A 27,972-nucleotide genomic window follows, 5' to 3' on the forward strand; every position below is an offset into this window, starting at 1 on the left:
GACAAAATGTACGGTGAAAGGGACACAACTCCTATTCGCGTTGGGATATAGACTGGTTTAACGTTTTCTAGATAAAAAACCAACAACTAGTCTACATTAAGCTTTGGCGTGAAAAACTGTTTTAATAATTAGAAGATAATATATTTTTTTTAAAATACTGTTAAATGTGTAAAATATCATTATTTGTTGGATAGGGCGAGCAAAACTGACACTGTGATGATACTATACCTTCACAGGAAGTGCAACCATGACAACGTGTAAAGTTGGTATCCATCTTTGTTTGGAAATGATCGCAATCGAGTGGACTTAAAACTCTAATAATATACTTCCAGATCGCGTAGTTACAGCCCGTAGTCTAGTGGCTGAAATGGCTACACAAACGCAAACACTTCGGAAAGCTCCTATGCAAGCATCAAGAACCCATGATTATCTTTATGGTCAGTATAAGATGTTGAAACTGCTTTGCAAACTTGTTTATCTCAGATTTTGATAATCGAGAGGTTTCAAATGATGTTTTATATATATATATATATATATATATATATATATATATATATATATATATATATATATATATTATTTTAAAATATCCATTAGTGCTTTTATTTTAGGGCGACAGATGCAGCTATTATATATATAAAGCCAAGGAAAACTGCAATAAATTAAAACACTTTAAAAAATCGTATGACTGAAAAATGACTGCATTGGTACTGAATTCACACTACTATAGTCTGACTATACATCCCCGTTTGTTTGTACCCCCCTACTCATTTCAATAACGAAAACGTTTGATGTGATGTAAAGTGCACAGAACCTAGTCAATTGATTCATTGATTTATATTTTCTAACCTGACTGTGACCAGAATGGCACTAATGCTGGCATCCCTTGCATCCTTTCTTGCTTAATGGACTTTCCATACTAACACGGCGCGATATTGCATACACAATAGGCATATAACATAATGACGTAGTTCATCCTGTTCGGCAACCATTACGTTGAGAGTTTGGAATTAAATCCTGTTGCACACATGAACATAGAAATTAAACTGCTTGATAAATCCACATAAAAAGCAGATTTGTTGTCATTGTTTTCCTTTGTTTGATTCGACATTGTAAATATTGGAAAGCAAACAACTTATGTATGTAGATCTGTAGTCGTGACACACCCATTTGCTGAAAATGGACTTGTCCAGGACCTGGAAATGGATCCGAGCATGTCCATCTATTACATTGTAAACTTCCATTAACTTTGTTTTCATAGTGGGAATAATGAGTATATGATTGTCAGAAAAGGAGCATAAGTATCTTGCTGGTTTGTACACATGGGTGAGATCGGATAGGTATGTTGGACTAGAGTCTGTCAGTGAAACTTAGCACCGAGAACAAATTTTGTGTTTGATTCTGGATCAAATGGATAGCCAGTGTAGGGTACAGAGCAGCAGGGAGGTGTGCTCTGATTGTGGTGCCCTAAGTATGATCCGAGCAGCTGTGTTTTGAACTTTTTGAAGTTTCTGGAGTAGGTATTGAGACGAACCAGACAGAATTGAGTTACAATAGTCCAGTCTTGAAAGTACTAATGAACACACAAGTGTTTTAGTGGCATCAGCTGAAGGATATTTGTGAATGGAGCTGATGTGTCTCAGCTCAAGATATGCAGCCTTGCATATGTTCAAGACATATTGGTGCAGTGTGAGAGTACTGTCCAGAGTAACACCTAGGTTTCGTACTGATTGTGTGAATTTAATGTTGGTGTTGCTGATATTTATTGTTTGAGGTAAAGGATGTGAATGAGAAAGTCTTTGTGTTGTGATCAGAATGGCCTGAGTTTTATCATCATTCATCTGCGTCTTGTTACATGTCATTCATGATTTCACATCAGAAATGCATCTCTCTACACCTTGGATGCTAGCATCAACTTCCGCTGGATGTCTAGATTTGTATATTTGGGTATCATCAGTGTACAATTGTTGAGACACTGGATGATGATCTATGACACTTGAGAGCAGCTGAGTGTATAGAATGAAGAGAACAGGTCCAAGAACAGACCCCTGTGGAACACCACAACATAGATCAACTGGGCAGGAGTGTATTCAGTTTGTGTCCTGTTGACCAAGTAGGACTTGAACCACAGAAAGGCTGTATCATGAATACCAAATACATGCTGGAGACGGTGATGAGAGAGAGGAATTAAAAATATCAGTTAGTGAAGGCAATACTGAATCTAAGCACTCACACAGCAGTGATGTTGGAATTGGATCAAGTTCACATGACTTTGGTGCACTCTTCATCAGGATTGTACGTACGAAATCCATAGAGACAGGTTGAAATGCTGCTAATGGTTGCCGCTCAAATTCTGTATCCCAACTGTATGGTGAAGAGTCAGTTGAAAGTGTCAAACTTATCTCTAATGGTTTGTACTTTGTCACGGAAGAAATTTTCAAACATGTCTGGAAGGTCGACTGGAGAGAAGGTAGTTGGAAGTGGTGTAGATTTGTTCCTGAAAATATCTTCTTGAACAGGTAGAAAAAAAACAGTATTTTAATTGAACTATGACTTTTGACAGGGAAACTCCTGTGATATGTAACTTCTTACAACAGTGCATGACTACTTACAAAACAATGACAGAGGAATACAAACCAATATGGTGATCATTTACTTTTCAAAAGCATTTTATACTGCTTATGACAAATCAGTTTTAGTTAAATGTAAAAGATGTAGAAAATAATTAAATATTTAGTTTTTGCTTTTTAAAACTCTTGTTACAGATAACTTTGCGCTGTCTTTTCTGCTATCAACAATTTTCCTGATGCACAGGATGTCACAATCTTTTGTATGCTGTTTACCACTGAGAGCAGTGATAGACTTTACTATGATAGACTGCTGTGAATTCATTCGTGTTATCTGCTAAAGATTTCAGCAATTTTTCTTCACCTTGACCATTTCTCTTGTGTAACATATACTTGATACTATAAACCAGGATTTTGTTGATATGCATTAAACTCTATGCACACACATGCACACACACCTCTTCTGGCTTGATGTTACACCTACATGCTTGTATATTACAAGACTTGAAAGTTACACAAGGAAAATGAAAATTGTTACTGAAATCTCTGTAAATGTTTTTTCTTCTTTTCAGCCATGCTCATATTGAATGATTATTGCATTTGTCTATTCTGATCATAATAGCAATTGGAGTTAACAAAAACATTGTAAATGCTATTCTATACATGAAAGAGTAAGTAGTGCCATTTTCATTTTATTTTGAATTAAAAAGTCTACTTATAGTTTTAACAACTTGTTTTTTTATTGGTTTCAGAAAAAGATTTCTTTCTATCCAGTGAACGGGACCATGCCAGATCAACATTCAAGGCCCATACTGGGACAGACAGAGTTGTGAGTATCAGTAGTTAAATCTTGGGAAAATGAATAATTATACAAATTAATGGCTTTATCATTTCCTTACTTGGTTAAAAATAGAGGACCCTGCATAATTATAAATACAGATAGGCATGTTCTTGTGTATATCCAGCTTGTTGTATAAAATAATATATTTGACTAATCTGTTTGAGATATGTAACTTGAGCTGGTGTGGGTGTCCAAAATAGAATTGGGTCCATTTCCAAACACTGTAAAAAATGAAATTTGAATCCAGTGGGGGGTGTGTGTGTCATTTAATTGATTTTATAGATGCACAGCATGTAGACATTGACAAATCTAGGTACACATTACAGTCTTTGTTATATGTTTGTTAATTTTACAGAAAATAGTTTTTTTTAATTAACTCATTCGGCCCCAGCACTGTTTTCAGTATCTCTGCTGATATGCCTCAGAAGCACAAAGCTGTGTCTAGCTGCTTGTGCCCCATAGTTTTTACCTGTTTGAAAACAGCGTGCACATGCATTCACTCTTACCTTAATTTCTCTTCTTATATCCAAACAAAATCTATGAAATTTTCACCATTTATTTCAAATGAATTTGTTGACACATTGATGTAATTTTTTCCCTATTTGTCGAAGTCTTTCACAACTTATTTATCCAGTATTTACAAACTTATGTGCAATGTTTATCCGCAAGAACTCCATCATCATCGCTGTCAGCATCATCATCTTCGGACGATTCAGTCTCAGAAACTTCTATGTCCAAATCTAAATCTCACAAAATATTCAACTGCTGAACATATCTTTCCTCAGCTTGCTCAATATTTTCAAGATCAAACCCGAGAAACTCCACATTTTTGCTCTCATCAAAAATCACTCTTCCGTCCGCCTACATTTACAAATTTTCATGAACAGAACATGTGTAGTTAAACCGCTCTCAAACTTTAGCCTTTTGCTTCAGAACAATTCAAATTTCCACAAATGAAAGTAAAATCATTTCTGATTGGTTTAATAGTTGTTTAGTTCTTGGAATAAACCATTTCTAACCAATCAGAGACGTTGTATCTAACACACCTTCATCACGCCTGGAGACGGGATCGGCCATTGAATACAGGAAACAATTCACAACTACAGGCGGGATCAGCCAATGAATGCAGAAACTGGATCACACCTACAGACGGGATCGGGGCCGAATGAGTTAAGAATTTTAGATGAAAACCCAAAAATTACAATCTTTTCCACATCCAAATATCAACATTCTTACAAAATCTTTCATGAAGGCTCAGAACATTGCATTGTCATCTCATTAAAATGACATCTGTCCGCATGTAATGTTCATATGGTTGCCATTGTTCTTTCAGAAGGTTGGTGTGGTACTTGTTTCTAAAGAGTATAAAGATAACATATTATCATAATGATTAATTTTCTTTCACTGTAATTGGGTAAAGTAGAGAGTAATTTTCCTAACATTTTTTTACAGAAAAGGGTGCCCATCTATAATACAATGTTCAGTGAGCTGCGGCATCATCCTCGTTTCCAAATGCGACTTGATGTAACAGATCCAGTACCTAAATTTATTACCAGACAGTGGCGAGGTTATGCAGACCAACATCGTGAAGCCTTGATTCGATACACAACGTAAGTAGAACTGCAAAGATATTTAAAAGAATTAGAAAGACAGGCTTCCTGTATGTAAAGTGGAACATATTTTTGAATAGTGTTGAACATCTATCTGTCTGTCTGTCTATCCCTCCATCCATACATCCATCCATCCATCAGTTCCCTATTTGATTTCTGAACAATACTCAGGTTCTCCACGATGTAGAGTTATCATACTTGTCTCCCGACAAGGTTATGCAGACCAGCATCACAAAGCCTTGATTTGATACACATTGCAAGTTCAACAACTAAGATATTTACAAGATTTAGAAAGACAAACTTCAAATAATGTGGAACATATGATGATGTGGTGTAGTGCATTCATCAATCTGCCAGTTTAGTTTCTGCACAATAACTCACGTTCTCCACCATCTAGAGTGGCTTGCATTTGGGGTAGGGAAAAACCTATTAAATTTGGGATCAAAAGGTCAATGTCACTGTAAGAACAAAAATGATTTTCATATAATAATATTAGTTCAGTTTTCATATTGGTCAAACTTTGTGGTTGGCTTGCACTTGGGTTAACAAACAACTTTATAGATTTTGTTGTCAAAAGATTGTCATTGTGTTTGAAAGAAGAAAAATGGTTTCTGCAAAACTTTTATCAGTTCTACATCACATTCCTGGATCAAACTTTCTAGAACAAGGGATAAAGAAGCCAGTTGTTTCCAAGTCAGATCATGTGGTGTCGGCATAGGATAGTCTTTTACTAAAAGGATTAGCAAACTTGACCACCCTTATATCAGGCCATACCTGCATGAAATTTATAGGAAGATGATCTATTTTTTTCAGATATTGCAAGTATAATAATCTGTATGTCTTTAGTCTGTTGATAGATGAGACAAAACTACAGCGCTGATGAAATTTGACCTGGAACCTGTCATTTGCATTGCTAGTCACAAGACATAAATGATTGTTAAACTAAATTTGATTGGCACATTGTGCTATGGAACATATATTATGTCGTAATTTGCACTTGCATCAAAGAAGTTATACAATCGTGTGTTTAAAATACAAGCTACCTAGAAACCCCAAATCAGCTGATTCCTTGTGTGGTTTATCTTCAGATGAGGATTTCTTTCAGCAAATACTGGATGATGATAGTTATGTTGACAACAATATTTAAAGTTATTAAGTATATCAGATTATTGGAGCAGGGAAAAGTGTTAATGAAGATTCAAGTAGGTGATTTTGAAGCCAAAAATTATGAAAAGTACGAGTCTGATGTACATGCTGGATGGGCAGAATGCTGGTCAGTCACCCTTTTTAGCAAATATAGAAAATGCAGAATACCAAGCCAAAATAAAATAAATTTAGTTTAAAAGTATAATGCAATTTTCATTTTTCTCAAACAATTTATCCTTTCAGAATCATGTTGTACAGAAATATATTTCCCTATTACATACAGACAAATAGAACATTTATGTAATAATAAATAGAAAGGCAAAGTGTGATTAAAAGATTCATGACCATAAAAATGAAGTATATACTAGCATGTATGTAGTAACATTTTTTAAGCACATAGTGTTTATAGATCACAATGTTTTTTGTCAATTGATTATTCAATTGTCTATATTTATATTATATTTTGTATGTATTATGTATATTTTTAATGTAAATTTCCTGTAAAATAACAGGCTATTATGGTAAAATAACGAGGTTAATCAAACGTTAACTTTTAAGTTGTGATGAAAAGTTGGTTACTTGAGTCACATGCAGTGACACTTTCCATGGGACCACGCAACCCCCATTTGAAGCTGAAAATCTCTCACCACTATAAATAAATATGGCAAGTTTGGCTCTTATTGACACATGGAGTGTCAGTGACTATTACTGCATTAATGATTAATTTGAGGTTTGACTCATTTTTGTGTCAGTGATATCGCCATTACATTTGCTCTGAATGCTTCGTACAGTGAAAGTGAACTTAATGAAAGAAAAAGATCAGCATCATGAAACAAGAAAAAAAAGATTTTTTTTATACTCATATATATTAAAGTACAGGAAACTTGTGTAGAAATATGAATGATTAAAGAACTTCAACAATATAACTTTAAAGTATATTTGATGTTGATATCATTTCAGTTTCAACTATGATCCCTCAGTCCAAGTTCCATCCAAGCAGTATCCAGTGACAGAAGTTTCTGGACCAGATCGCTACAAATTTTTTCGCAGGTAATGAGTCAGACAGAAAAACACTTCCAAAAGTTATTTCAGTTAAGGACATCTCATATGTTTTTTTTTTTACAGTTTTATATTATTATTTCTTAAAGTATGAATCAGCAAAGCTACGGAATTTTAACCATACATTTGAAGTAGGAGATCTTGTAAGAAGCACAAACTAAACATTGATATTTTTAAAGTGATGCAATTGAAATTGTGCCAGAATACAAGTTGTTCTTTTATTATAAAAAAAGAAAAGAAATTTGTGCTTAAAATTGTAGAACAAGGATTAAGTTTGTGAAGGTTTATGCCAAAAATTAGTGACAGGCATTGGTCAAACTTTTCATCATTTGTAATAGATTCTTAAAAGTATGACATATCATTGATTATTAATTGATCATTTTTGTACTTCATTTAAGGTGATTGCATGGAGAAGTCAATTATAAGATGTCATAATTGTTTTGCTGATGAAATATTATTGAAAACTAATTGTCAACCACATTATTTAATCTAAATTTATATTGAATTTGCACAGATTTATGATTCATAAATATTATAACATAAATTACTTAACAAAACAAACCATAACCCATTATCAGTTTTTTTCTTTCTCCAGACCAATCATACCATTCCTTCAACAGATTCCACCAGAATATCTCCTAGCAACAGCAAGGTATGTCAGGTGATCACTGATTGCCAAATGTTTACATAAATTGCCAAATTATTCTTGTTCTTGTAGAGTCTTGGTGGAAATAACATTTTTGCTGATATTCTTTTTCTTTTCCAAAGAAATATTGTCAGAATCAGCCAAAATAATGTTTAAGTTTAAGTAAGTGTACTTGACTAGTCATCTGCCTGACAAGAGGTATGGGTGATATAATGTGATAGCAGTGTCTGCTTCTCCATCTGTCTGTCTGTCTATCCATCCATCCATCTGTACATTCATGGTGTTATTTGTAGTGTGACTTAAGTTTGCTGTGCTCTTTTTTTCTCAATCCTCATCTGTGGTGTGTCAATGAGTATAGTAAGAAGAATATATCTTGTGGCGCTGTTGGTTCCAAAATCAGGGTCATTGGAGATGAAAATGTGATTTTCCTTTTTGTATGACAAGTCAGATTTCATTGGCCTAATTTTCATCAGACTTTAAATTGATGGAGGCAGATCCCTACTGATTTTGATGTCAAGAAATGAATGTCAAGGTTACTGGAGCCAACATTATAATTATTTTGATTTTAGCTCTATAAAACAAAATCAAGTTACCTTGATATAGTTATCAGGTAGTCTGCAGTTGGACAAAGACACCTTCCTATTGATTCTTGAGCCCAGAGGTGAACGTTCAAGGTGACAGGAGCTAAGCTTGTTATTTTGGGTTCCACTTGATAGATTTACTTTCTTCAAGTTCCATTACATATAAGGAATGGCAGCTTCTGTTGAGTCTGCAATTGACAGATCAAAGGTCAGGTTGTGAAATTGCAAAGTTGTGTTAATTTTACATTTGTTATAACTACAGTCATTTGGGGTATGATCCATTAGCTTCAGGTATGTGTTTACAGCATAAAGCAGTGGAAACTTTGAAATTTACTGTAGTCAGTATGGCTATGTAATAATTAAAGTAATGGGATTGTTATTAATGGTTGTTATTTCTGTGTGTAGACATGATCCTCTGGCTGGGCCTGATCAGATGGGTTTGGAAAGACCACCCACACCTCCAACAAAAACTGTGGAGACTCAGACAGATTATCGTGACTCAGAGGCTCAGACAGATCCCTACACACCAGAATATGTTGTCCGACCTGGATCGGCCCCAGAATTGCTGACGCTAGCCACTCTTTCCTATGGTATGGATTAACATGTATGCCTTAGTTAATATTCATTAAACTGTAAAATAAAATTAAGGTTGGACTCGTTTTTATCCATCTTAAATGGTGAGATAATACAGCATATCAGTAATTGGGACCTTTATCATGAGTCAGTTTTTCCACTGTAATCATCTTTAACAAATTCCATCATTCCATCTGTCTGTTTGTTCATACTTCTTGTAACCATTAGGGCTGTGCAACCCTTATACATACTTATTTGCCATTTGGTGGCTGAAATGTCTGTTACATGAAGGTATGCCTTTTTAAGGTTTTATATGTTGTGGTGTAATGTTTGATGGAGTTATTAACTTTTTTGATCAATTTTACACCATCTCCACTTCAGATTCTTCGAAACAGCATAGCTCAAGAACCATTCAACATGTTCTAATAAAATTAGATCTTTGTTTTTGATGCTCATTTTTCTTGTCAGCTAAATGTTGGATGGAGTTAAGGTCCATGACAATTAACTTCTTCACACAAGATGTGGTTTGTAGCCATTTATCATATTCTAATAGAACTAGATGTATCGTTTTTTATGTATTTTGTTCTTGTCAGCTCATATTTTAGACAGAGTTATAGCCCATGAGACTTAACTTCATATCTTCTCGTAAGATGGGGCTTGTAGCCAACATAGCTCAAGAACAATTCAACATGTTCTTATGCAGTTTGGTATGAACAGTGTCTCATAGAATTAGGTGTGGCATTTTTAGCTGTTGTCTTATCAACTGGATAGAGTTATGGTCGATGACAATTAACATCATATATTCACATAGGATATTGCTTGTAATTGGCAAGTCCATGAACCATTAAATATATTATGTTACGATTTGGTATTAAAATTGCCTCATACACCTGCATTACATTGTGTGCTATTAGGCTCATCGTCTTCATTTTTGACATAGTTATGACTTTTGTGGATCAAGTTTAAGGTCATATTTTATCTTTACATGAGGTGCTGCTTGTATTTATGAGATCTTAAAAGAGTTGCATTTAAAGCATACCATATTATATTTTGGAGGAGTTATTGCGGCCTGAATACCCATCACCTTCTAACTTTGGTTTCCCTACACAAATTTTCTAAGACCCTTCAGAGTAGATTGTAATGGGCGGGTCCATTGTGACAAAAGCTCTTATTTCACATAATTTCATTTTGTATTTTGTGCAAAGAACCAAATAATCTTACCTGGAAGATAAAATTTATTTAGTTTAACAGATTTCTTATAAAATGAACATAAATATACAGTTTTATTGCTTTTTCATTGTTGCACCTCATCTACTTATTCATTGTCATTCACATTACACAGGCTAACATAAGATGCCTCACAAGCTACATTGCTTGGTCTGTGATAGTTAGTAGTACTTTCTAATTAAAAATATCAGTCACGTAAATTTTTGTAAAATGTACAATATCATTCACTCATGGTATATTTTCCTATCTACACGCAGTTCTACTGACATAAAAAAGAACTGTTTGAACTCAGCAATACATTTTTTTAAATGTACATTAAATGCTAACTGTCTGACATTTTTTGTACTCTGATAGGCCGAGGGTTGCCAGCAGGTTTAGCGGAGGTTGAGATGATAGAGAGAGCTAGAGCCAAGAGAGCATGGGAGGCAACTCTACCACCATTGAATGATTTATCTCAGCTGGAGAAGCGACAAAAGATGATGGATGAGATGGAGAGAAAAGAATGGGCTCTGAGAGAATCAGAAATTGAAAAGTGAGATTTTTGTACATAATGGAGATTGGCTGAAATAGAATTGTCCATAATGGAGGGGGATTGGCTGAAATAGAATTATCTCCCTTGAAGTATATATTATTGCATAGTGATATTTATTTATTGTTCATGCTGCATTTTTCTTTATTTTGAACTATTATATATATATATATATATATATATATATATATATATATATATATATATATGGTAAAAACATGAGAAAGGACTACATGGGATGGAACCAAATTTAAAATTAACCTTAATATTTATAAGACTTCTTTAAAGTTTGATTTTCTTCAATTTTGTTAAAGATTGACATACAGATTGTCTGAAAGTTTAAACTAATGTTTTTGTTCCATTTATACAATGTTGATGGTAGCATCCATGATGCAAAATGTTTAAATCTCAGAATTTTGCTTTACCATTCATTTTATCATTGTAAGTATAACAACACATGTTAGAGTACACATTTGTATATACAGATCTTTTAAGAGACTCATCAATATAGATAACACTTGTATGTAAAAGACACAGTTGCCCAGTTTAGTGGCTACCCTCTTTAGACAGGTTTCACTGAAGTTCATTAATGGTGATATAATTTTTTTTGTCATAATTTCTTTAGCCTTGTTATTTTTTCTTCAGACTTCAGGAAGCCAGATTAGAAGTGCTGAAGCAGCTCCTGAAACAGAGGGAAGAAAACCACCAGGAACTTAACATCAAGAGATTGGATAGATTATGGTACAAATACCATTTACCTTGGACATTATAAAAATTACTGTAGTGCTACATTAAATTGTCATGCCCCTGTCCACATTGATGGATAGGGAATATATTATTAATCCATACTCATCCATCCAGTCATGAATTTTGTTTTTCTCACATGCATTGAAATAAAATTTTATATGAGGCCTCAAGAGTTAGTTCCCCAAAAATTGAAACAACTTCATAAAAGATGCATATTTTGTTAACTTTTTTTGACAATTTTTTTTTGTACACTGTAAATAATCATAGATGATACCATTCATTTGAAATATTAGTAATGTCAACTGTTACAAAGATTTGAAGAAATAATACCAATAAAATAAGTCTTATTAAGTGAAATTTGTGTTTTAGATATATCTTTTAATTTGGTTTCAGAGTAATCATCAAAAATGTAATATGACTTTTTGGATTCCAAAATTAAAATTGTCTATCAACCATCTCAGAGATTCCCATGAGCATTTTCACAAGAACTTCATTACGCACTGACTGTGTTTTGAACTCTGATTTACAGAAGTGTTATTGCATTGTTACAATCAATCATTAGTAGGTCTGCTTTGTATTATTTTGTTAATTATATCTTATGTATCAAATCAAGTAATTAGGGCAGAATACAAAATGGTAATGGGCATGATAATCCATCAGGCATAGGAGCTAGTGGTCATGGCTGTATTCAAATCACTTAATATCACTTGGCCATTTGAACACTATTTTCAATATTATTTTGTACAATAACATGAATAAGTACATAATATTAATCAGCAGTTTATACTACTCATGCAAACATTATTTATCTTGCCATTTTTCAGCAATTTATAGGCTATACATGGCAGCCATAGGTATAGGAAAATTTATCAGAATAGATTGAACCTCAAAGCATAAATACACGTCCAAGTGACATTTTGCGAAAACTGTGTAACAAACTCTGAAACAAAATTAGTAATTTTTCTAAGTCTGTTGGCTCCACCAGTGCTACATTTAACTGGAAATTTAAGAATAATGTATATTTTCACTGATTTTGAAAATTTCTGGATACCAGAATTCATTGATTGGTTAGTCTGTCATGGATTGGCATCCATTCATGGGTTAGATCCATAATGTCAGTGATTAGTTAATCTGTCATGGATTGGCATCCAGTAATGGGTTAGACCCACAACATCAGTGATTAGTTAATCTGTCATGGATTGGCATCCAGTCATGGGTTGGTCTAACAACATCAGTGATTGGTTAATCTGTCATGGATTTGCATCCAGTCATGGGTTAGACCCATATCATTGATTGGTTAATCTGTCATGGATTGGCAGCCAGTCATGGGTTAGACCCACAACATCAGTGATTGGTTAATCTGTCATGGATTGGCATCTAGTCATGGGTTAGACCCATGACATCAGTGATTGGTTAATCTGTCATGGATTGGCATCCAGTTATGGGTTAGACCCACATCAGTGATTGGTTAATCTGTCATGGATTGGCATCTAGTCATGGGTTAGACCCATGACATCAGTGATTGGTTAATCTGTCATGGATTGGCATCTAGTCATGGGTTAGACCCATGACATCAGTGACTTTGAGCAAGAGACCATAATAAGCTATGTGTGAAACTGTGAACTTGATTCAGACTTGAATGTTTTCTTTTTATATTACATATTTAAATAGTTTTCAAGGAAATAACTCTCCATTTTTAACAATGTTCATAAAGTTTGATACATGATCATTTTTTTGAAGTTTATTATTTTTTTTATTAACAATAATGTTGTTTTAGTGCACATTCAAGTTGAGGAGGTTAAACTATGTTTTCTTGGGAGTATATTATAACTTGTACTACCACAGATTTGTAATAAAAATAGTGTAAAGTTCTAACCATGAATGTAAATAGATTTGAGAAAAGAGGGACGGAAAAAATAAATAATTTTATTGAGAGTTAAAAAAAAGATAAATATTTCTTTTGTGGGCATGTGATGTGTGCTTTCCCATTAAGTTATAGTTTTTTTTCTTGTTCTATAGGTCAAAGAAACAGAAGGAGAAAGATTCTAAGATTAGAAAGATCCGCAATGAACATATCAAAAGTAAGATTTGCATAATTGTTTCAGATTGTGTATTAAAGTTTTCTATATTTAGTCTTATTTTTAAAAAAAAGCATGCATAAACTCAGAAAGCTATTGGATCATGATCATGACAGAGAAAGCAACTACAAATATTTATAAAGGTTGCTATATAAAATTCAGTCATAGTTGTTTCGTAATGGATTCATGGTTGCTGTTTATACCAGCCATCAACTGTTTCTGTTCCTTTATCTAGCGATACTTTACCTTTATAACTTTGTATTTTAACTTGTCAGATGATTGGAATTTAAAAAAGAGCTGACAACTTTCTCTTCATTCTCTCTATCTTGGAGAATACACAAAATATCTTTTATAAGGGAGTGCATGTAATTCCAGATGTTTAACTTCAATTCTAATATTCCATTCTAGTTTTTACTGCTGCCAGCTGTAACATCATTCTTATATTGTTCAACGAACATGTTTTGTAAGAAACTGCTGTATATTGTTTTTTTCTTCTGTATGTACAGTGATCAGAAAACTGACAGAGAAGCGAAGAAAAGTGGAAGGTAAACTAGAGAGACGCCAAGTCATTCAGGACTACTCTGATTATGGCTCACAGACATATGCCCCTCTGACTCGTATCGGAATATTTTTGGACCGGAGCTCAGAACATTATGTTGTTAAAAGCAGACATCTCAACACTTACCAAGGCTAGTATATAATGTAGATAATAATAATGATAATAATAATAATAATAGTAATAATAATTATAATAATAATAAGATTAACAATAGTAGTAGGAAAATTGTAAAAATTTAATTATGCACAGTACTTATACATTTAGTCCTGCTAATGGAAAGTGACCACAACTTTACACTGGCATTTAATCTATTTAAGATCAGATAATCTGGCAATTTTATTTTTCTGATGCTGTCTTGATGTCCATCATTTTTCTAGTAGTTGACTGCCCCTTACCACAGAATTATGAATATTTTATTTTTATCAGTTTCCATCATTATGGTTTACATTATTGTTAATCCAGTACTATTAATACCATGTTTAACTGTAAAGAACTGTAAACTATCGATATAGGATCTTTATTTAGCCATTACCAACAAGCCTTTATTTAGCCATTACCAACATGCCTTTATTTAGCCATTGCCAACAAGCTAGTATATAGTGAAATCCCATGATAGTGTGATGGTTGGGGTCCGCAGAGTCCCCTAGCTTCTACAGATGATGTAATATTTAATTATAAAATGATGTGTCTAACTTCAGTGCAAAAAGTAACCCGAAAATAATGTAAGGACAGATAGCAAACATTTACGATTTAGTAAGTATACACATGTATTTAAAAAAAAAATCATTAAGCAGTGTCTATGTAAATTTCAAACTAGAATTTTCTCTGATATATTTCATACGTATCTGAATACTTAGATAATTATTTCGATGACTACAGTATGAATTCTTGTTAAGGAATAAATGTTGCAACTTTTTAAAGTGGTTGATATGATATTTTGGTCAATTGATTGCATGATAATTGTCTGATATCACAGCTAAAGGACACGTGCATGATGGCCACTGTTTTTTTATCTTTTCTAAAGCTTTGCCTAATAATTTTAACAACCATAAGCTGCAAGATTGATAATGTTTAGCAATTATGTAATTAGGCAAATAAATTAATTTATAAATTTGGGTGAAAGACCTTTTTGACCACAGTTTTTGTGCTTGGTTGTGTAAGTCATTTGATGAGAACATAGGTCAGTTATTGCTTACCCTGTATCATGCTGTGATTGTATACAGGATGCACTGAAGATAAATACATAGAAGACTTAATGGCCATGTTTTAATGGTTCAATAATAATTAGATCAACAATTATCAGCTTTCTAAAGGCACGTGTCTTTCAAAAATAGGTTAAGATAAATATGATTTATTAATGACACGACTGAAATGAACATCACCAATGTAAACTTACAGTATCTTTATTGAAATAAAGACAATTCAGTGAAAGGACATTTTTGTTTCTTTAAGAATACAACACGTCTGGTCAAATTATTAAATCAAACTCTTGTTTATTTTGGCGTGAACAATTTGACAGTCACATCAAGATTGTGTTTTATCCAACATTGTGTTCTAATGAAAGGTTTTCTTAAAAACAGCAATGGGGAAAAAATATCCCTAAATTGAACTTTAGTTATCATTGGTAAATTTGTTAGTAGTTTTAAGTACGATGATACATTTTGTTAAAATTTATTGTGCCTGTAATATTGTAAGAAATTACATTTTGTGATTTACAGTATATGACTTGTTCAATGCCTTTCAGGTCTGTTGGAATTGGAAGCTTCACTGCCTGATTTTGTCACCCAGCCTAGAATAAAAGCTCCCAAACCCAAAACTGTTACTAAAGCTGGTTTTATCAAGCGCAAATACAGGCAGGAGAGGGAACTTATGGATATCCATGAGGTACATTACCATTAGCGAAAAATAATTATAAACACAGAAAATCTATTCAGTTACTTTTAAAACTATATGATTGTAATCTCAGAATTTAGGCCAGGAGAGATATGAAGAGATTCAAAACCATTTTAAAGCCTGTCCAGAAGTACTTCTTTGTTTTGGTTTTATTTTCATATGATACAATTGGTTCATGAATTAAAGAATGTTACATTAATGAATGATACATGAATTAAGGAATGTTGTAGAATTCATATGACATTTATGAAGAACATAACACAGTTTTCTTTAAATTGATGATATACATGTGTAGACTATTGGTTTTTAAAACTCTATTTAGACAAAACAATATTATTCACACCTATAATAATAAATTTACCTTTACCTTTATAATCAAATGTATCTCCATTCAGCCTTGTGCTTCCCATTCTGTAGTTATTGTGTCTGTGTGATTTGGATTTTTAACGTAGCTTTAACAATTTTTCAGTCATATCACAATGATGTCTGCAGTGTGGCAGTTTATATTGATGTCTAGCACTGGGACATCATGCCACCCAGTCACATTATCCTGACACTAGGCCGACCAGTCCTAACACTAACCTCTTAATGCTGAGTGCCAAGTGAGGCAGCTGTTAGTACCATTTTTATAAGTCTTTGGTATGACTCGGCCAGGGATCAAACCCACAACCTTCCGCATCCAAGGTGGACACACTAACCACTAGGCCACCGAAGCAGTATCTGTAGTCATTAAAGTTAATGTTAGGTAAACAAAATATTGAGAAAAAAAAAACAAGCAAAAGATTTCCTTTGTTATTCAGACAAGTAATAAATAAATACATAAAATAATACTATTTTTATCAAACTATGAACAGTATTAGTGGGTAGCAAATATGAAAGTGGTTACATATTGAAACAAGTTGCAAAAGTCAGTGTGTAAGGTAAATTTGTAATGAAATTATTTTGCATTTCTTCTCATCACCAAATTCTTTCTTTAATGTGCAGACAGGGTAAATTTTGTGGCAGTTTTAAAATTGTTTTTTTTTTCTTTCTTCAGTCTATTAAGGAAAACAAAACAAAAGGTGAAGAACTTCCCAAACCTCTACGATTCCTACAGAAGATTGAAAAACCAGTACCACGCCCACCCACTCCAGCTGTGGAAGTTCCATCTGAGGTGAGTTGGGGTTATATTGTGATATAGTTTAAGCTTTTTACTTGATTTCATGTGACCAACCAGAATCCTTCTTTAAGCATTTTGTGAATAAACAGTTGTTTGGCTGCATCAGCTCAAAAGTCAAACATAAATAACTATCAGTTTTGCAATATTGCCTTTGTCATTGCCTTGATTGCTTGTGAAAAATAACAGCATATAACATTCTGATAATCTGATATTTTTCCTCATAGCTAAGGGTGCATGCAATCCAGAATTACTAAAAATGCATAGATTAGTTTGCATTTTATTGCACTACTTTTAGAGGAATATCTATCCCCAAGTAAGGGTCATTTCGTAGAAAAGTATAGGATAAAGTACTCTGTCTCTAATTATACTCTGTCACTAATTGTACTCTGTCACCAATTGTACTGTCACAAATTGTACTGTGTCACTAATTGTACTCTGTCACAAATTGTACTGTCACTAATTGTACTCTGTCACTAATTGTCCATATAGTAGTTGTGTCAGTATTTAAACATTCATGATATTTACAGATTTAAGATCATAGACTCCTCTTATGAAATACACAGGAGCACCTGTTTAGTGAGTGAATATCTTCAACATGACAAAATAATGGAGTGTAAATGTTTTCTGCAGCAGATAGTCTTCATAACTAATTTATGGCAGGTCGTACATCTAAAAGAAAACTACCCAAGGTCTTATATATTTTTTTGTTGACTACCCAAGGTCTTACATACTTTCAGTTGACTACTCCAGGTCTTGTATACTTTCTGTTGACTACCCAAGGTCTTGTATACTTTCTGTTGACTACCCAAGGTCTTGTATACTTTCTGTTGACTACCCAAGGTCTTGTATACTTTTTGTTGACTACCCAAGGTCTTGTGTACTTTCTGTTGACTACCAAAGGTCTTGTGTACTTTCTGTTGACTACCCAAGGTCTTGTATACTTGCTGTTGACTGCTAAAGGTCTTGTATACTTTTGTTGACTATCCGAAGTCTTGTATACTTTCTGTTGACTACCCAAGGTCTTGTATACTTTTTGTTGACTACCCAAGGTCTTGTATTCTTTCTGTTGACTACCAAAGGTCTTGTATACTTTCTGTTGACTACCCAAGGTCTTGTATACTTGCTGTTGACTGCCAAAGGTCTTGTATACTTTCTGCTGACTACCCAAGGTCTTGTATACTTGCTGTTGACTGCCAAATGTCTTGTATACTTTCTGTTGACTACCAAAGGTCTTGTATGCGTTCTGTTGATTACTCCAGGTCTTGTATACTTTTGTTGACTACCCAAGGTCTTCTGTTCTTTCCGTTGACATTATAAGTTTCTTTCACAGGACTCTTGTTGTGAGCATTAATATTATATAAGCATTTATCTTTTTTCCTTAGTGACATCAAGCAGGGCATGTCATGTTTTGATGTTGTCCTCTGTTACCTGTTTTGTGTATGCACCATAATTAGAGTTGTTCACCATCTACAGCTGCCAGACTTTTTGGTTAGCTTTCATTTTTTGGTAAGGAAGAACCCTATCTATGTTGGGGTCATAATTTAAGGTCACTGTAACTCATGGAAGAAAAATGGCATCTGCACAATAATTAGAGTTTCTACCATCTGCAGTTACCAAAATTTGTACACAGCCTATAGTTGGGGTTAGGAAGAAAAGCTTCTCGATTTTGGGCTCAAAAGATCAATGGTCAAGGTCATGGTGATTGAAAAGATAAAAATGGTCACATACTTCATGAAAACATTGTGGTTGCTTGCAATTTGGGGTAAGAAGGAAACCTATCGATTTTGGGATTAATTGGTCATGGGTCAAGTTCACCATAATTGAAAGGAGGAACACGGTTTCTGCACAATAACATTGGTTTGACATCACAAACCTGGATGAAAATTTGCAGGTGGCTTGCACATAGAGTAAGGAAGATTCCTGAAGTGATTACAGAAAAAATGGAAATTGTAAAATGATATGTTCACTAGTTTTCATCTTGTGAAATATTTTGTCCTGTGACTTTGACTCATTTTCCACCTTAACAATCACCTTTTGTTTTTAATTTGAAAAAATGAGAATGCATTTATGGAAGATAGACACGAATACATTACTTTTTAAATGCATGTAAAGTATTTTTTATGACAAAGAGGAATATAAGTTATGGCTAAAAAAGATCATATAGATCTTCATAAAGCATATTGTACTTGATGTAAATAGCCTATTGAGACTGCCCAACCAGCCACATAAAGGGTATTTTGCTCTGTTTTATATGTTTTTAAATTATTATTTACAGCTCTCTTTTATATGTTTTTAAATTATTATTTACACTTTGTATTTCTCATTCTCTTTTCAGTTATAAGCTGTTGTATTTCACAACCATTAACACTATAAACCATTGCAACCTATAATCATTACAATCTATGTTGGCTTTCCATCATCAGATTCCACTCAATCTATAATTGTTACAATCTGTGTTGGATTACCATGGCTTTTCTATCATCACATTCCACTTAAACATGTTCATGATCTGACCCATGTAATCATTTGATATGAAACAGAGGTGAATCAATTTCCTTTCTTTGATGAGTCGTAGCAAGTGAAAAATATAATAATGTCCATCTTTGGTAAATCATAGTAGGTGAAAAGTTGTTGTTGCTTTGGGTTTTAAAGCCATTTCACAGCAGAAGATTGGCTTATATGGCAGCCAGTATTACTGGTGGAGGAACAACCCAGGAAAACCCTAGTAAGAACAACTGACCCACTGGAAGCTACTGACAAGCTTTCTCAAATAACTACTTTGGCCGATCCTGAGACTCGAACCCATGCAGACAGAGATGAAATGAAAGTGATCAGTAAAAGCAAGTACTTAACTCACTCGACCAACAGGGCCTCCAAGTGAGAACTTGAATAATATCTATCTTTTGTGAGCCTTAGTGAGTGAAAAATTGAATATCCGTTTTGAGTCATAGCTAGTAAAAGTGAATATTGCCTGTCTTTTGACAGTCTTATCTGGCATAAAAATTTAATAATACTTATCTTTTGTTAGTCTTAAAAATGAGTGTATAGAAATTGCATTTAGATGTGTCAGAAAACACACCTATTTATTTGTTACTTGATACTGTATGTATCCAGTAACAAAACTGTACATGGATTTGTGAAAAATCATAAATATACCAAAATGTAATAATACACAACTTTTCGTTTTTTTTTGTCAGGAGCAAGAGAATAAGGATCTTGCTGTTATTTTCCTGCAGCAAGTCATTAGAGGCCGAGCTATTCAGAACATGGTGAGGATATAGAGTGGTAATATGTTTCCACTCATTATTGTACTATTCAGAACATGGTGAGGATATAGAGTGGTTAAATGTTTCCACTTGTTATTTTACTATTCAGAACATGGTGAGTATATAGAGTGGTAATATGTTTCCACTCATTATTTTACTATTCAGAACATGGTGAGGATATAGAGTGGTTAAATGTTTCCACTTGTTATTTTACTATTCAGAACATGGTGAGTATATAGAGTGGTAATATGTTTCCACTCATTATTTTACTATTCAGAACATGGTGAGGATATAGAGTGGTTAAATGTTTCCACTTGTTATTTTACTATTCAGAACATGGTGAGGATATAGAGTGGTAATATGTTTCCACTTGTTATTTTACTATTCAGAACATGGTGAGGATATAGAGTGGTAATATGTTTCCACTTGTTATTTTACTATTCAGAACATGGTGAGGATATAGAGTGGTTAAATGTTTCCACTTGTTATTTTACTATTCAGAACATGGTGAGGATATAGAGTGGTAATATGTTTCCACTTGTTATTTTACTATTCAGAACATGGTGAGGATATAGAGTGGTAATATGTTTCCACTTGTTATTTTACTATTCAGAACATGGTGAGGATATAGAGTGGTTAAATGTTTCCACTCATTATTTTACTATTCAGAACATGGTGAGTATATAGAGTGGTAATATGTTTCCACTCATTATTTTACTGTTCAGAACATGGTGAGGATATAGAGTGGTTAAATGTTTCCACTTGTTATTTTACTATTCAGAACACGGTGAAGATATAGAGTAGTAATGAGTTTCCACTCATTATTTTACTATTCAGAACATGGTGAGGATATAGAGTGGTAATATGTTTCCACTCATTATTTTACTATATTTAGTCATGTGTATTGTGCATCCAGCTACTGCATAATGAGTTGGTGAATCAATGTCTCATATTTGCTTCAAAATCTAATTGGAACAAGCTCCATGGACCCTGATCTGCCAACCATGTAAACAGGGAATATATGAGATATATTTTGCCCATGTGAAAAAACTAATGGGATATCTCTGTCATTTCAGTACATTATGATACTGTTTGCTGATGTGTGGACATTTGGGAGATGTCTAGCCTTAATAAATGCATTTAGTGACTTTGTAGGATGTTATCTTGCTTCCAGGGTTATTCAGCACTGCATTATTTTAAAAAGAAAACTCTTGAATTCAACACTTCGAGTGTTGCATATTTTCCTTTTGTGATATCATGATGTGATGAAGTTATTAACTTCCATCTTTTGTAAACTAGCCTACAATAGATACAAATTATTCAGTCCGTAAATTCATAAATTTCATATGATGGAATGAAATACCATCTGTCTACCACCAGCTGTCAGACATTAGTTGTTATTAAAAACTCCAATCATGTTTCTTTCATTGTTTTATTATCATGGCTATCTACAGTGCTGAGAATGTGAAATATACATTAGGATAAGTGTGTTGATGAGGAACACCAAAACTGATTGATTATTATTTAATTAAATGTAAATTTTCATGAACATGAAATCTCGCTTAAGATTGCATTGACTCTAATTGATGCATCACAACAGATTTACTCACTGTCCTTTTTCCCAATTCTCATATTCCCTTTATAAACACAATTTTGTGAAGATTTAACAAACTGCTTAACTCATTCGGCCCTGGAGACTTTTGTTGATTTTGTCTGAAATGCGAGTAGGAAAGACATTTTGGGGGCTATTTCTGAATACATCGTAATACATTGACTTTATTTTCCATTAGACTAATGCCTACTTGTATTAGAAACATCATTTTCCATTGGTTATTTTGCTTGTGCATGAGCAGAAGAGTACAAGTTTGAGTTCTTTTTTTATTTATTTTTTGTTGCTTAATGGACCCATTATTTTCATATGGAGACCACTCTTTTTTCCAAATACCTACCTTATCCTAGTTTTTGCAAAGGTTCACCTGTCTGTGTGCAGTTCAGACTGGTCTGCCTGAGATCTGAGGCCAAAAGGTCTAAAATCCAGACACAAAATTGGATTCCGACCACGAACGAAAATTTTGGGTGAAAAAAAACGGGTCCAAAAAATTAGGTTTTTCCCTTTGTATTTTGTAGTGCAACTAGAACGTCCAGATTATTTGGTATCATTGTAGAGCTATATCTGTCTGTTTTTTTGTAATACCACCCACTTTGGTGTATCTTAAATGACCTTGATGCTGCAGAGCTCAGAAGTAGGGTACAGTTTCATCACGCCTACAGGCAGGATTGGGGCCGAATGAGTTAATAAACAATCAGCAGATTAGTTCCACTTTCTCAAAGTCCATTTTGATTGAATCTCTCTGAAGTACTACTTTGTTATGTATGCAAATAAGTCACTTTAAGTGAATTGGCTTATGGTTAGATGTTTTAGGTCAACTGAGACCTGACCTGTCCTCCCATTCAGTGTTGAATACCATTCATGAAATTGTGATTTGAGTTCCTCCTTGTAAAAATTGTTAACAATTAAATCTAGGAGTTACAACTTTTCTGTACATGCAGCTGGCACAAAAAGTGGTATAATCCTGTTTACCTTTAAGCGGGAAATCAGCCTTTCTTCACAAAGTGCTTTGAAAACCTCAAAGATTGCTACTGCCTTTTGATTATACTGAGTAAGAGGAAGTAATTCATGTACGGCATTCACATAGGGTATCAGAATTTGGTCAACAAACTGAATCATGGAATACTTGTGGCTCCAGTGAGTTTTTTGTATACGTCATGTCCCAGTCACTTGGAAAGATTATAAAAAAGAGGTTTACAATCGTTGGCCTTGTTCAGGCACTTGATTCCTAATTGTTGAGAACTTTGTGCTTTGATAGCAGTCTTTAAGAACACCTGAGAACCTAATTACTTAAGATTACCATAGTGGTGGTATTAATTGTGTTAGCTCAGACATGAGTGGAAAAAGAAATCAGCATTTTCTTTAAGATCTCTTAATTTGTGCCTGATGTTAGCAATGAATAACTTAATTAATCAGACTAATTAATGTAGATAGATTAAACCCATAATCCTTTCCAGAGACATATGCATCATTGTTTTTGTTTTTTTTGTTTTTTTGTAAATGACAAATCCATGAAATTAGGTACCCACAAGTATATATTTACTCCATGAAAATTTGAAACTCATCAGAGTTAAGTGTTTCGCATTATTTTGTATACATTATATCCTGTGATAAATTTCCTTTCAGATGTTTGATAAACTTGATCAGATAATCCTTTCAGATGTTTGATAAACTTGATTAGACAATCCTTTCAGATGTTTGATAAACTTGATTAGACAATCCTTTCAGATGTTTGATAAACTTGATCAGATAATCCTTTCAGATGTTTGATAAACTTGATTATACAGTCCTTTCAGATGTTGGATAAATTTGATTATACAATTCTTTCAGATGTATGATAAATTTGATTATACAATTCTTTCAGATGTTTGATAAACTTGATTATACAATCTTTTCAGATGTTTGATAAATTTGATTATACAATTCTTTCAGATGTTTGATAAACTTGATTAGACATATCTTTCAGATGTTTGATAAATTTTGATTATACAGTTCTTTCAGATGTTTGGTAAACTTGATTATACAATCCTTTCAAATGTTTGATAAACTTGATTATACAGTTCTTTCAGATATTTTATAAATTTTGATTATACAATTCTTTCAGATGTTTGAGGGTAAGGGGAAGAGGATGGAATTGATCCGAGAGCTTCGAAGCACGCATGCCCTGCAGGAAGCAGAGCAGCAAATGAAGAAGCAGGAAAAGCAGGCCACTCTGTCACTACAGCGGCAGCGCAGGCTTCATGAGCACAAGGTAGGATGTCAGAACCCTCAGTAGGACTTTGAAAATGGAAGTCTAGACCCACAAATCTCAAACAACTAGGCCTCCAACAAATGGTTCAGGAAGACCATTTTTATGAAACTAAGATTCCAGGGGTAGATACTGGAGGTCCTGGAAAATACGGCATCTCACTTCAGATAGCTGATCCTTGTCTTCAATTATTCTGCCACACCTTTTGTTGATGCATAGAGAGCTTGAAGTCCCCTTAGGACTCTCATTTCCAGATAGAAACGATGGTGAAACCTACACATAAGAACAGTCAAGGGACACGACAAATTGTCCTTTACATACAGATGTCCTGTATATACAGTTCAAATGCTTTACAGCACATGCAGATATGACTGCATATTGCATAAAGTGGAAAAAAAGATGTTCCTAGAGGTAACAGGATTCCTACTGAATATTTACTGCGGTTTTGTTACATTCAGTAAAAACAAATTTCCAGTACAGAAAATGTCAGAATTCAGCAGTGGTAAAGCTAAACAATGAAATGAACAATTAATTAAAAATGAAAGTAGAATTATAATGAAAATTTGAATTCACTAAGGAATTTTAATTCTGGCAATCAACAAATAATTTTAAAATAAATACAAAAGTTTAATTTAAATATAAAGTTCAAAGTTCAGCATGATATTTTTTGATTCCAATACTTCCAGCAGTGTTGGGGAAAAAATCTAAATGTAAACTTTTCATTTATATTATCTGCTAGAATTTGTAACCTACAGTCTTGTTTAATAAGGCAAAGTTTGTACTTACATAAACAACAAATGTGTGGTACTCACCATTAAATATATTTTCTTTGCTGAAGTCAGTGTTGTACGGTATATCTCATTGTGTAAGGCCTTTAATTGAACACTTATGACCTAATGAGACTAGTGGAAAATGGTAATTGTTCACTGAGTAGTTCATTGACAAAGCAAGCTGGTCTTCACATAATGAATCTGAGTACATTTGATAGCAACTGTTGCAGGATCTAATGGAAGCAAATATGTGTACCTTTTAATCACAGTGTCTGCTTTATGCCAGTTGTTTACTAAAAATCACTGTCTGCTGCCAATGTTAGATGGTTGTCTGCTATACAAAGTAAATGTATAGAAGGATTTTCATTGGGATCCCCAAAAGTGTCCATTACAGACAGGTATCAACTATACAGGTGTATGCTAAGGCAGGTTACACTGTATAACAGAATTTATAAAACAAAATGTTCAGCATTACTTTAATATTTACAGCCTTTGTAACTAAATAGGGAACTATTAAAAAGGTATGCAATTTGTTTTTTTCCAGGAGTGATTATTATTCATTTTTGTAGTGTGATCATTGTGCTACTGTATTGCCAATAACTTCAAAAAAGTACAGAACAGAATGGAAAAGACCAGTAAATTTTCCTATGGTATTTGCCATGTTATTGTCTGTTAGTTATCTAAAACTCTCACATATCAAAGTGGCTTAATGCAAATTTTCTGTGCAATATCCAATAGGTTTTGAAAAAATGCTTTAACAAAAAAAACATCAAAAAAGAAATTTTAAAAAATAATGTATGACAAATTTATTTTACTTACACCCCGTTTCCAGCACATGAAAAGAATAATAAGTGAGACTAACATACAGGGGAATTGGAAACCTATCTTACCAAATATCACTTGGTGGTGGATTAATGAAGGGGCCAGAGAATCACATTCATGTTAAATGTTTTGTAAACTTCATGTGTACTATATTTCATCACTAATCTAAGAAAAATGGTTTCGTTTTATTGACCAATGCTGTAAAGGTGCACTTGTATCATTTATTTGAACATTTAAACCAAATATTAGGAAAAAATAAGATGTAAAAGATGAAATTTTGATTTGCATAGAAAAATTTCAACATTTTTTGTGAGCCACATTACAAAATTATATGCAAAATACATTAATAAAATGAACCTTGACTATTTCATTTACCCATTTTTCTACTTTAAATTCAGAATCAAAGTAACTTCAGAGTAGTAAATAATTTAACTTTTCGTTTACATTTATTTTTATTACTATTGTTTGTAAAAGAAAAAATTTATATCTCAGAATGAAGGGGAAATGTGGATGTTACTTTTGATACTGATATCAGGAAAATATTAAATCATAATTTAAAATAGGAAAGGTAGAAAATATAAACTTCTTTCCAACAGAACACTACTACTCTCATCTAGTGGCATATCTGTATGCAATGAATCACCCACAACAAGTTGGATATCTGTATACAAGTACTCACTTACATCCAGTGGCATATCTGTATGTAGGCTGTCACATTCAGTGGCATATCTGTATGTATGCTCTCACTCACATTCAGTGGCATATCTGTATGCAGGCACTTATTCAAGTCTAGTGGCATATCTGTATGCAAGGCACTCACAACCAGTGACATATCTGTATGCAGGCACTTACATCCAGTGGCATATCTGTATGCAAGGCACTCACATCCAGTGACATATCTGTATGCAGGCACTCACTCACATCCAGTGGCATATCTGTATGCAGGCACTTATTCACAACCAGTGACATATCTGTATGCAAACACTCATAACCAGTGACATATCTGTATGCAAACACTCATAACCAGTGACATATCTGTATGCAAACACTTGTAACCAGTGGCATATATGTATATAAGTCACTTAATGCCTATTGACTCAGCTTCGATTCTTCATACTTGACTATATAATTGTCCTATGTACTCTATTTGAGCTCGTTTTGGCAATGGGATTGGTGCTTATGAGTAAGCACCGTGCTTTCTGATATATTATGCTTTGTTCTGCCACAATCCAAGCTTTGCATTGTTTATATTTATCTTCTGCACAAAATAATTCCAGTACACTAAAATTCTTCCCCAACTATTTAGAAGAATTTAGAAAAGTTTAAAGGAGAATTTATCAAAGGAAAAGGCATACATCTCCTCTGCAGAATTTTACAGTAAACCCCTCATACCTATCACAGAAGAAAAATAACAGTATGTTTCTTAACAGGAGTCTTTGGTTGATGAGGCCATGAGTAACCTGGAGGGACAGAGTCTGGGAGAGATGTGTGACTTCCTCAGCAAGGAATTAATACGCCTGCAAGAGGAGCGTAGGATTCATGCCTTCTCCATGCTGGCAGAACGTCAGCGGAGGATCCGCGAGGCAGAGGAAAGTGGCCGTAGACAAGTGGAAGAGAGGAGAAGGAGGGAGGAGGATGAAATATTCAAACAGGTTTGGGCCAAATTTCACTAGTTATTCTTTTATTTAAGTATAAACTTGAATCTCATAAGGTTCCTTTCCAAAAACAAGATAAATGTATAATGAACTTGATTAAAGTACAAGTCACACGGGTCATTTAGGCATTCAGTACTATTTCAGTAACGGGTATCATTTTTTAAGAATTCAGTTATTTACTTTACTTTGACTCTCATGCATCCATATTCCTTGGAAGATCATTATACACACTCACTGAGAATATATATGGCAAAATGAATGTTAAAGTACATGGAAATTTGTGGGATGCAATCAGCCTGATGTGTGATCCATTACAAACCTGGATTGAATGTCATGCCTTTTTTTGTCACAATGAAAGCTGCACATGTTGAGGAACAATTCATACTA

At 33.7% G+C, this 27,972-nt stretch overlaps 1 protein-coding gene across 1 annotated transcript in view; it reads left to right on the plus strand.

Moving 5' to 3' along the window:
• Positions 1 to 268: 268 nt before the first annotated feature.
• Positions 269 to 27,972, plus strand: part of LOC149793706 (cilia- and flagella-associated protein 91-like) — a 34,888-nt gene continuing 7,184 nt past the window's right edge. Inside the window, exons 1-15 of the mRNA XM_089967708.1 lie at positions 269 to 437; positions 3,320 to 3,396; positions 4,861 to 5,018; positions 7,125 to 7,214; positions 7,819 to 7,875; positions 8,856 to 9,040; positions 10,605 to 10,782; positions 11,425 to 11,520; positions 13,546 to 13,607; positions 14,111 to 14,293; positions 15,908 to 16,047; positions 17,093 to 17,209; positions 20,413 to 20,484; positions 24,195 to 24,341; positions 27,361 to 27,582. Coding sequence (XP_089823834.1) covers positions 368 to 437; positions 3,320 to 3,396; positions 4,861 to 5,018; positions 7,125 to 7,214; positions 7,819 to 7,875; positions 8,856 to 9,040; positions 10,605 to 10,782; positions 11,425 to 11,520; positions 13,546 to 13,607; positions 14,111 to 14,293; positions 15,908 to 16,047; positions 17,093 to 17,209; positions 20,413 to 20,484; positions 24,195 to 24,341; positions 27,361 to 27,582 — 1,854 coding nt within the window. The 5' untranslated portion in view covers positions 269 to 367. The remainder of the gene's footprint in view (positions 438 to 3,319; positions 3,397 to 4,860; positions 5,019 to 7,124; positions 7,215 to 7,818; positions 7,876 to 8,855; positions 9,041 to 10,604; positions 10,783 to 11,424; positions 11,521 to 13,545; positions 13,608 to 14,110; positions 14,294 to 15,907; positions 16,048 to 17,092; positions 17,210 to 20,412; positions 20,485 to 24,194; positions 24,342 to 27,360; positions 27,583 to 27,972) is intronic.

Source organism: Sinohyriopsis cumingii, chromosome 8, assembly GCF_028554795.1.
Source record: "Sinohyriopsis cumingii isolate HCF-2022 chromosome 8, ASM2855479v2, whole genome shotgun sequence".
Classification (NCBI taxonomy): Eukaryota; Metazoa; Mollusca; class Bivalvia; order Unionida; family Unionidae; genus Sinohyriopsis; species Sinohyriopsis cumingii.